Genomic DNA, 12,054 nt, shown 5'->3' on the forward strand with positions numbered 1-12,054 from the left:
TCTTTGCCAATTCTGATGCCTTTGATTTCCTTTTGTTGTCTGATGGCTGATGCTAGGACTTCCAGCACTATGTTAAACAACAGTGGTGAGAGTGGACATCCCTGTCGTGTTCCTGATCTCAGGGGGAAAGCTCTCAGTTTTTTTCCGTTGAGGATGATGTTAGCTGAGGGCTTCTCATAGATGGCTTTGATGATGTTTAAGTAAGTTCCTTCTATCTCAACTTTCTCAAGAGTCTTTATTAAGAAGGGATGCTGTATTTTGTCAAATGCTTTTTCTGCATCTATCAACAGGATCATATGGTTTTCATCTTTTCTTTTGTTGATGTGATGTATCACATTAATTGATTTGCAAATATTGAACCAGCCCTGTAACCCAGGAATGAATCCCACTTGATCTTGGTGGATAATTTTTTTTTATGTGCTGTTGGATTCGATTTGCAAGTATCTTGTTGAGGATTTTTGCATCCGTATTCATCAAGGATATTGGCCTGTAGTTCCCTTTTTGTTGCTGGATCTATGTCTGGCTTGGGAATCAGAGTGATGCTGGCTTCATAAAATGTGTCCAGAAGTTTTCCTTCGATTTCTGTTTTTTGTAATAGCTTGAGAAGAATTGGTATTAATTCTGTTTTAAACATTTGGTAGAATTCCCCAGGGCAGCCATCAGGTCCAGTGCTCTTATTTGTTGGGAGATTTTTGATAACTGATTCGATTTCTTCACTAGTTATGGGTCTGTTCAGATTTTCTCTCTCTTCCCATGTGAATTTTGGTAGTGAGTGTGTGTTTAGGAATTTGTCCATTTCTTCTAAGTTGTCCAATTTGTTGGCATATAATTTTTCATAGTATGCCCTGATAATTGCTTGTATTTCTGAGGGGTTGGTTGTAATAAGTCCATTTTCATTCATGATTTTGTCTATTTGGGTGCTCTCTCTTTTCTTTTTGAGAAACCTGGCTAGAGGTTTGGATTTTACCTAATTCTTGAAGATTAATTCAAATGCATTGTAGACATTGGGGATGATTTTATATATATATATATAAAGTTTATATATATATATAATACACACACATTCCATTTATTCCATTAACAACTATTTATTGTTTTTAATATGCCAAATGCTAGTTTTCAGATTTGGGTTTATAGGTCTGATTCTGCTTTTTGTTGTTTGTTTTTTCATTTGTTTTGTTTTTTAGAGTTCACATATAACTGAAATCTTATGGTATTTTGTCTTTTTCTCTCTGGATTATTTCACTTAGCATACCTTCTAGTTCCAACAATATTGCCACAAATGACAAGATTTCATACTTTATATGGCTAGGTAATACTTCATAGTGTGTGTGTGTGTGTGTGTGTGCACGCGCACGCACGTTTGTGTGTGTTTACACATATATATACATATATATGAAATCTTCTTTATTCATTCATCTTTCAATGATACTTGAGCTGCTTCTATATCTTGCCTGTAGTAAATAATGCTGCCATAAACATAGAGGTACACATATCTTTTCAAATTAGCCAGTAGTGAAATTATTGAATCATACGGTATGTCTATTTTTAATTTTTTGAAAAGGCTCCATATTATTTCTACAGTGGCTAGGTCAGTTTACATTTCTACCAACAGTACACCAGGGTGGGAGGAATACAGAGGCTGGACAAAATGAGCAAAGTGAGTGGAAGATGTGGTCTTCTCATTTTGGAATGAATGTCACATGGGAATAAAAGGTACTAGACAGAGAATAGAACAAAAGGTATTATAACAGCATTGCATGGTGACAGAAGGTACCTACACTTGTGTTGAGCATAGCAAATCATATACAGTTGTTAAACTATTATGTAGTATGCTTAAAACTAATATACTATTGTGTGTCAATTGTACTTAAATTAAAGAATAAAAACTTATAGAAGAATGCATGCTAAACAAGAGTTTAGGTTATAGTATTGGATATTCAAACAGTTTTTACCCTCACAGAGCTTACATTCTAGTTGGGGGGGGGCACTGTAAAATAAGCACATATTAAGTGATAATTAATGAAAATAGAGAAGTGAAGCAAAGCACTTGATAGTATCAGGATAGTGGGAAGGTTTTAGTGTACATAATATACAAGGGAAATCACTCATTAGGTGACATTTGAATAGAAATCAGCAGTGTTCAAGGAGAAAGTCATGGAGATATCTGGAGAGTGCTTTGTCTGAGGGAATGGCAGGAGCCTCTAAGATAAGAATGTGCAGAAGCAGCAAGGAGAATAGTAGTGTTTGTTGTAAAATTAAGAAGGGTTAAAAGAGGTAAGAGAAGTTGGTGTAATTACGGTTAAGATCATCTGGAGTCCTAAATACATTTAAAGGTTGTGGGGTATTTTTTTTTGTCTGAATGAATATGAGAATGTGATAGAGAAGTGTTAATCATGGGAGTGATAATGATATGACTTAATGTTTTCAGTGAGAACACTATCCTTTTGAATGAAGAACTATAGGAGGTCAGTTGTGGAAGCAGGGACACTAGTCACAAGTAATTACAATAATCAAGAAGAAAGTTGATGATGGTGAAACAAATCAGAAGTTATCAGATTCTGGAAATAACTTGAAAATGGTGATGCCAAGGTATTTTGATGGACCAGATATAGAGTTTTAGAGAAAAAGAGGAGTCAAGTCTAACTCCAAGATTTTTTTACTTTCACTTGCTTGGAAGGATAAAGTTGTCACTTGATGAGATGGGGCAGAGATACAAGATTGATTGATTGATTGATTGATTTCGAGGATGATGAAGATCAAGAGTTTTATTCTGAAATTTTAACCTTGAGATGTCTATTAGCCAATCAAGATGAAAACGCTAAGGAGGCAGTTGTACATACATGTTGGGATTTCAAGAGAAGCAGCTGCACATGGAATATAGCTTTCACAATTTTTAGGCAACATACATGATACTTAGAGTCACGAGATTGGATGGGATTATTTTGGAAGTAAAGAGAAGGGAACAGCTTGGTATTAAACTGGGGCACTGCATTGCTTAGGCACATGAAAGATGCAGAGAACCTAGCAAAGGAGACTGAGAAGGAGGGGCCACTGAAGTAGGAGAAAAACAAGACTCAGTGTCTCATTTTGAGTGGGTCATATGTTTCATGAAACAGAAACTGATTAACTGATTCAAATTCTGCAAATGAGCTAATAATATGAATATTTAGAATAGATTAGCTTTCTGGAAGCTCGAGAAATTTTATGACTTGGAATATTGGTATTAGAATTGGTTGTCTCTATACATGAAGAAATTTTTTCAAAGATAAAAACTATGCCTATAAACTGTTCATGTTTTCCAGAGGAGTCATTGCATGGCTGTGTCTTATAATCTCTGTAAGTTGGAATGTTTGCAAAGGCCCTGATGCCACCTTTTAAAAAGGCTATGAAGGGGCGCCTGGGTGGCTCAGTTGGTTAAGTGTCCAACTCTTGGTTTCTCCTTAGGTCATGATCTCATAATTTTATGAGTTTGAGCTCTGCATTGGGCTCTGCACTGCCTGCTTGGGATTCTCCCTCTCTCTCCCTCTCTCTCTGCCCCTTTCTCTCTCAAAATAAATAAATCAACTTAAAAAATGCTATGAAGTCTTTCCTTTATTATTATGACCATAAAATTATAGAATGTTTACTTTGTGTGAAATCATTGTTTTAAGTAATTTACATTGAATATTAGCAAGAACCTTATGTACTAGACTCTGTATTATCCTGACTCATGAGGAGGAAAGTGAGCCATAATTGCTGAGAAATTTGGAATACCTGTATGGCTCAGTTGATTAAAAGCTTCCGACTCCTGATTTTGGCTGGAGTCATGATCTCATAGATGTGAGATTGAGCCCTGCATTAGGCTCCACTCTGGGTGTCGAAGCTGATTGAGATTCTCTCTCTCTCCCTCTGTCCGCACCCCCCACCCCCCACTGCCAGCTCATGCACGCATGCACACACACATTCCCTCTCTTTCAAACAGAAAGAAAGAGAGAGAGAGAGAGAGAAGGAGAGAAAGAAAGAAAGAAAGAAAGAAAGAAAGAAAGAAAGAAAGAAAGACAAAAAAGAAAAAAGAAAAAAAGAAGAAAAAAGCTAAGAAATTTACTCAAGGTCAACTAAAAATTGTTATATTCAGAATTCAAGTCTGGGAGTCTTCCCAAAATTACCATTGACCTCCCAATCACAATACTAACCTGCTCCTCTCTAAATGCAGTCTCACCTCATGGGTTCAGAAGAGTACAACTGTCCACACTGAAAAGAATGTGGGTTTCTCTTGACTATATATCAGATTCCTCCCTTGGCTGCTTTTTCTCCAGCCATTTGTGTTTCTGTTTTGGGGCTCATTGCAGTGTACAGTGAATCTGGAAAGTCTTTCTTCTGCCTTCCAGATTGTCTTCGTATCTCACTTCAGCTCCCTGTGTGGCAGACGCCATGCACTCCATGTGCATATCTGTTTCTCTTTTATATCCATCTCAGAAAAGTGGGGCAATGTTAAACATCCTTTTGATGCCTATGCATTGGGGAATTTCCTAGAATTTTTTTCAAGAAATTGTCCTTCCATGTGATATTTGTTATCAGTTCATAGTTTTGATGAAATTTCTCAAGACATGCATAACTATAGAAGGTTAAAGTCATAAATTTACAAATGTTTAGAGGAACTTATTGTTTAAAATGTAAAGATCTGAAGTAATTGATTGCTCATGGTGGACTGACAGAAGGAGATATTGACATGTCCAGAACTTTTCTTACCCTCTCAGTAGATGCCTTGGAAGAGGACAGTCCACACTTCTTATTCTCCTATGAAAGTACAGGGAATAGGCAATATTGTATGGTTGATCCCATGCAGTAACCTTAATGTAGGTAACATTTTGGAACTAATCTTCAAGTAATCATATGGCTTATTTTGGGAGAACGCCAGTTGAAAAATAGCATTCCAAATTTCATTACCTTTATGCAATATCAAAATTGAATCTGAAACTTCTTAACAAATGAATATTTGTGTGGAAAACAATGGTAATCAATGTTTTCTGGAGCATATTTGGTGTTTAAAAAGACTAATAAATAATTTTCCCATTTTTATCCCTCCGCATGGATTCTGAATCTACTGACAAACATGCATAAAAGACTGGCAAATGGAGATAAAGCAAACAAACAAACAAACAAAACCCATATATTTCCTAGGAGTAATTAAAGTGGGGCTGTAGAATAAGGCTGGGGAGGTGAGACTCAAATGGCTTTGCTAGTACTCCTGTGCACCTACCTGACTCCAACCTTCTGGTAAGACTTTGAGACAGTTTGTTCAGATCAAGTTCAGAGTCAGAGCATGAAAAAGAGAAGAGAACTTATGAATAAATGATTTTTAATGTATCACATTTAGTCAGTTAAGAAATATGGAACAGACTCTGCTGAGAGGTATAGTGACTAAGAGATGGGACAAAAAGAAGAGAGCAGATTTATATAGAAAACATGAATTGGGGAAATGTGATCCTTCTTACCACAAAAACTAGTAATTCTCGTTTACGTAGCAAATCAACACATGCATAATTTTTGTTAAGGCCTCCTGAATCCATGAATATCCACCCCCACTGCTAGAACTCTATCACAATGGTCTATTTTATGTGTCAAGTTGGCTATGCTATAGTACCAAGATATTTGTCTAGATGTTGCTGTGAAGGTACTTGTTAGATGTGATTCGCATTGAAATTAGTAGACTTTGGGTAAATCTTATGCTTTATAATGTGGATGGGCTTCATTCAAACAGATGAGGCTTTGGGAGAAAAGACAGAGGTCTCTCAAGGAAGAAGAGATTCTGCCACCAGGCTGACTCTGATTTGAGACTGAAACATCCACTCTTCTCTGGTTCTTCAGCCTGCTGGTCTGCTTTGCCCATTTTTGCCTTTGAAGACCCAACAATTTTATCAGTCAATATCTTAAAGTAAATCTATCTATTCTATCCGTCTGTCTCTCTGTCTGTCCAACAATCCATCCACCCATCCATCCATTTCATGGGTTCTGTTTCTCTGGAGAACCCTGACTAAAACGGGTTCATCTAGAATCTAACTCTCTCTTCATCAGTATATGTTATAAACTTTTTAAGGAGTGGGAATTTTTTTAAATTATTTCCTTTGTAGGGTTTAGATGTCTGCGATTATATTAAGTTTGAGGTTTTACTCTTGGAATTTGTATATTGAATATTATAGAATAAATGTTTAGCAGAAAATGCATGATGAAGCATGGTCCATAAAATTAACACATGAAGTATTAGTGAATTCAGTTGATAACACTCAGTTCAGTAGTACATGGGGATGGAACTGAGTCTAGATTCCAGGGCCAATTATTGGTAATTGATAATTTTAGATAATTGTTATTAAAAACTCTTCCAATTGTGGAATTTTCTGTGTGTCTGAGGTATGCACATTTCTTGATAGAAAATACAGTACTTTTTTCATTACATATGACGTACTTTTTTTTTCCCATTATGCCCTACATTTCACTACCTCTTTACTTCCTCCCCACTTCTATTATTTAACCCCAGCATGTATCCAAATGTTCATATATCCTTCAGTGTTTTGGTAAAATACTACTTCTGTCATAAAGTCTTCCTCAAATTTCCCTAGCTGAAAATAACCTCTACAGTCTCCATTTCTCTTTATCTTTACCTTTCCTGAGTTTTTTTAATTTCTAATTTTTATTTTTTGTATAGAGTATATTCATAACAGGAAGGCTCTATTTTCATCTTTGTAAACCCAGAACAATATAGAAGTAACTTAATTACTGAAAAATATTTTTTAAAAGTTAACTGATGAATGCACATGATGTTATGTTCTTTTGGAAATCTGCATTTAGAGACATAAATATAAGAGCCAAGAGGGTTGTAACCAAACCCAAGATTCATGTTACTTTTTGAATATCTCTCAGTATATTTCTGGATGACTTCAATAATTTATCATGGCATATCCTCTTTGTTCCTTATCTCTTTTTCTATTTGAAAATTAGAATAGCACCAAGTTTTTTACTTACCATATTGTGATAGTATTAAGAATTGGTGTTTTTATAATAACTGAGCAAAGTGAAGCAGCTACCTATGAACTTTTACCTCTAAAGCTATTTGTACTGTGGATTAGCTATGTCTATACCTTTTCTTTACACGTCTGTAGGCTTCTCATCGAACATATTAATAACATTATTTGACCTAGCATAGTATTTTGGCCATGAGAATAGATGGTTTAGGGAAAGATTAATGCTATGGTGTGAAGACCAGATCAGGATCAAACAAACTTCATGATGAAATTATGCATCTACATTAATTGTTTAGACAGGTCTGCCTTTTTTGTGAAGTTTCTTCCATTACTCGGACAATACTGGATTAACTAGTACTTTTAATTGTGAGACGCAGTGTGTAACTGCAAGTCTGGCTGTGTAGTAGGAAGACTATAAGACACACACTTTCATCAACTATATTTTGATTTGATTGAGTTAAAAATCAAAATGACTCACTTCTTCACCTTTATTCACTATTGCTCTTTTCTCGGCTAACTTGCAAGGAAACAAAGTAAGTCTCATGATGTACATTGGCTCTCAGATGTTAAATGTACTGTTCCTTTTTTCAAATTGTTTATACTAGAAGCTATTGTACTTGTCCTGAGTGAATGGACACTCCTTTTCATGTTTCTTTTGCTTATTTATTACCCAGCTAATTATAACTTCTAAATAGGAACATGAAGAACAATAACACAGTTTGATTATACTAATACAAATGAGTAAACAAAATTGGATTTTTCGATTACATATAAAATAGCAGAAACCTTAATGACCTTCTTATCTCAGTGAGGCACTTATTAAGGATTAGCAATTTAAAAGAGCTTGGAAGTATTAGTATTTGCCATGGGTTTAGGAAGGTTGGTTTATCAAGACACATGCTCTGTATCTTTCTCTTCTTGGTCCTCGATTGAAGGAATAATTATGAGTAGAAAAATTTCCCATTTCCCATGAGACTCCCTGCTCAGAGAGTTTACTCTTTAGAAATTGTAACTCATTCAATGGCAATTAGCACTTTTATCAACAGGTATTCTAAAGAAGATCCTGGCAGCTGTTAAGCAGGATTTACAGCTGCTTGCTAAGCCCCACCCCTAACATGTTAGTTTTCAAGTGCAGCCTTTAATGCCCTATTAGTTAGGAATACTGCAGCAAAGTATATATCAGGTAGCATGATGTCCCCTTTACCAAACAATGTTGGAGCTTTGCCAAGCCATAATCCTGGCAGGGATGTAAGCCTTATCCTCCATCTTAAGCAGTTTATACTGTTTGAGTCCATACAAAAGTACAAAATAATTCTGACACATAATGTTATCAAATACTCTTTTTAGGATCCACCACAGAATAGGCATGAGCCGTTCTTCTATTTGCATTTGCTATTAAAACCAGAAACCATGTCATTAACACAAGTTACACTCTGAATGGTTAATTATTTGTGTCAGTTGAAGAGGCTGCTTGGATAAATCATAATTTATTGTAAAGAAAAGACATCAGGCCTGAGAAGCAGGAGGTCCGAATAGGGGTTAAAGATAACTGTTGTAAAGCTGGCCAAGGATTTTTCACAAGATTTAGGGAGAAAGTACCAGTGATATTTTATAGAAGGACCCATTTCTGCCCTGCTACCCCCTCTTCCCTGCTAATGCATGCCTACTCCATTATAGTCCTTAGTAAGATGATTAAGCATCTACAGAACAAATATACCTCATTATTATGTATTATGAGATGTGTTTTGCATTACAACTCAGCTTGAGTTGTGACCATCAAGTTTGTGGCTATGGAATGTATAGAGCTTACCTGGTTGCAAAAGTACCTTCAGCTCATATTCCACAGCACAATTTGATCATTTGCCATTCCATAGTAAGTTGGAAAAAACTAAATCTTAGTCATCTCTCCTTCTAAATTGCTCTGGCAACCTCATGGCAATCAAAACTATGTGAAGGGGAGATAATGATGCGAGTGTTTTGTGCTTAAGGACTTCAAGTCTTCATATCCATGCATAACAATGACTGGCACATACTAGATGCTAAGTATATGGGTTAAGTATTGAATGATCACATATTACATCATTATATGGACAAACTATCCTTAGCCATTTATCCATATTTCTTAACCCCTTATAAAGCACATCTCAACTATGTAAGGTAGTTGGATTTTAAATACAGTAAGACCTTGGATTGCAAGTAACTTGTTCTGTGAGTTTTCTGCAAGACAAGAAAACATTTCTAATAAATTTTAATTTGACAAATGAGCGATGTCCTGCAATATGAGCAGTACACGACGCCAAACATCACATGATCACAACTGATCCAAAGGTTCTTGAAATTCGCTTTGATATATAAGTGCTTTGGATTACAAGCATGGGGGCGCATGGGTGGCTCAGTCGGTTAAGCATCCGACTTCAGACTTCGCCTCAGGTCATGATCTCACGGTTCATGGGTTCGAGCCCTGCTTCGGTCTCTGTGCTAACAGCCTGCCTGTTTCCGATTCTGTGTCTACCTCTCTCTGACCCTCCACTGCTCATGCGGTCTCTCTCTCTCTCTGTCTCTCTCTCAAAAATAAATAAAAACATTTAAAAAATTGGATTACAAGCATGTTTCTGGAATAAATTATGCTCACAAACCAAGGTTTTATTTTAGTTATTAATATGTATGTGCCTTTCCCAAATTGCAACACTCTTTATCTAAAATAGATAAGATGATGGTGGTTAAGGGTAAAAACTTATAATCAGTAGTAAATAAGCCATAGAGATCTAATGGACAGTATAATGAATATAGACAATAATGTACCATAATTATGTATGTGATAAATATTGCTACATGGCAATCTTTTATAGTACAGAAATGTATCAAAGTAACTTTGTGTATGCTGTATGCCTTAAAATTATACAATGTTACATGTCAAATTTATTCAATAAATAAAATAAAAAATAAAACTACAAAATACATAAAATAAGGTTTTCCTTTCTATTCTATATTCTTTCTCTATTCTAGCTCCTCTATATTCTAGTCAAGTAAATTATAATGATAAATATTCTGCCTGGGAATTAGGATTCGATACAACTTCCTTAACAAGTTAACTCCTGTCTGTATACTTATTATTCTTTTTAAAAAATCTTTTTAAAAAATCTCAATTCATTGGTCAGACTCCTAATTACACTTCCATTTCTTAACTAAATATGTCCATCCAGGTAAATGGACCAATTGCTAGCCTTGCATCAAGAGAAAGCAACCAATGTCTCCCACCACAAGTAACCCACACTATTTCATATTTTTCAATTCACTCTTTTCTGTCTCTTTTAATATCAAAGTTATAAACATACATAATCACTTTCCTCAACAGCATTGATAATTATGACATTCTTATTAATATTACCAAATCAATTTTAATGCTTATAAGAAGGCAGGCATTTTGTCAGGATACAAAGGTAGATAATACCTAATCACTTCCTCCAGGGTTCCCACATAGCCCTGCAATATCCTATTAACAGTCACTTGCTGATAATGTGCTCTAATACTGTGCTCTAATCCTGGCACCCATCAGGCTCCACTATGACCACTATTACATATGGTTGTCATGGATGTGGATTTTGGATTCAGGCTGTGGTTATTCAGTCTCCTAAACATTTACTTAATACCTCTGTGATGTGGGGAGAATTATTTTACTTTTGTATTGCTCAAAGGCAACCTAAAAATAAAGGTTTATAGCAGTACATATTTCACAGGGTTGCAGTAGGGATTTAATGACATGATACATGCAAAACTCAACATAGTGCTTGGCATGTTATCAGCAGTTAATAGGTGTGTGTGTGTGTGTGTGTGTGTGTGCGCGCACTTTGAAAACAGTGGATCTAAGTAATTGTAATTAATTTTTTGGACAAAAGACAATGTAAGTGCTTTTTGATAATTTGGTGAATATTTGTATCTTGATTTTGTATTTATTTGTGATTTTCTTAACTGACATTCCATGTGGCTATCACAAAAATTGATACAATTGTTAACATGAAGATAATTTATTTTTATATTAAAAGACTATATCCTACATGTTATAATATCTTGAATAAAATTTACAAACCAATTATAAAGCCACCCTAGGAATCAGTTAATACTAGAAATCTTGGACTTTATTTTATATGATTTGGGCAAATAATTAAAAAGGAAAATTGAGGTAGGCCTATTTTTTATTTGAAAACACTGAGTTTCAGTGATATTCACTTACAGAAATTTTATAATATAAAAATGAAAGCATCAAAAGAAAACGTCTAAAGTAGTGACTTTACTATTATAAGGTGTTACCTTTCTTTTTATCTTTCAGGAATATACAATAGATATAATTTTTGCCCAAACCTGGTTTGATGGTCGTTTAAAATTCAATAGCACCATGAAAGTGCTTATGCTTAACAGTAATATGGTAGGAAAAATTTGGATCCCTGACACTTTCTTCAGAAACTCAAGAAAATCTGATGCACATTGGATAACAACTCCTAATCGTCTGCTTCGAATTTGGAATGATGGACGAGTTCTATATACTCTAAGGTAATACTGTTTTAAAAAATACAGCTGCTCTAATTTATTTTTATACTAATATTTGGTCAAGTCATAAATTTTCCATTTTCAGTTTTACAAAGAAATATGCAGTCCCTTTCATACACTAAAATCTAAAATAATGGGATGCTTAAAAAGTTTTTTTTAATGCATATTTATTTTTGAGAGAGAGAGACACACAGACTGCAAGCAGGGGAGGGACAGAGAGAGAGGGAGACACAGATTCTGAAGCAGGCCCCACGAGGTCAGCACAGAGCCCGATGAAGGCCCCGAACTCACAAAATAACTCACAATCTGTGAGATCATGACCTGACCCTAAGTCAGATGATCAACCAACTGAGCCACCTCAGTGCCCCTGGAAACTTTTTTTTTTTAAAAGCTGAGAGTAACTAGCATATGAAAGGAAGGAAAAGCAAAGGAGAAAAATCTCTTGATTTCTTCTATCCCCCTCCAAAAGGGGGTGTGGTGTGAGCATTATGTGTTTTAACCTATAATG

General features: G+C 35.3%; 1 protein-coding gene across 1 annotated transcript in view; it reads left to right on the forward strand.

Annotated features, from left to right (window-relative positions):
• Positions 1 to 12,054, forward strand: part of GABRG1 (gamma-aminobutyric acid type A receptor subunit gamma1) — a 70,236-nt gene that overhangs the window by 34,053 nt on the left and 24,129 nt on the right. The window contains exon 4 of the mRNA XM_039218182.1: positions 11,329 to 11,549. Coding sequence (XP_039074113.1) covers positions 11,329 to 11,549 — 221 coding nt within the window. The remainder of the gene's footprint in view (positions 1 to 11,328; positions 11,550 to 12,054) is intronic.

This window comes from Hyaena hyaena, unplaced genomic scaffold, assembly GCF_003009895.1.
Source record: "Hyaena hyaena isolate Hyena2069 unplaced genomic scaffold, ASM300989v1 scaffold_738, whole genome shotgun sequence".
Lineage (NCBI taxonomy): Eukaryota > Metazoa > Chordata > Mammalia > Carnivora > Hyaenidae > Hyaena > Hyaena hyaena.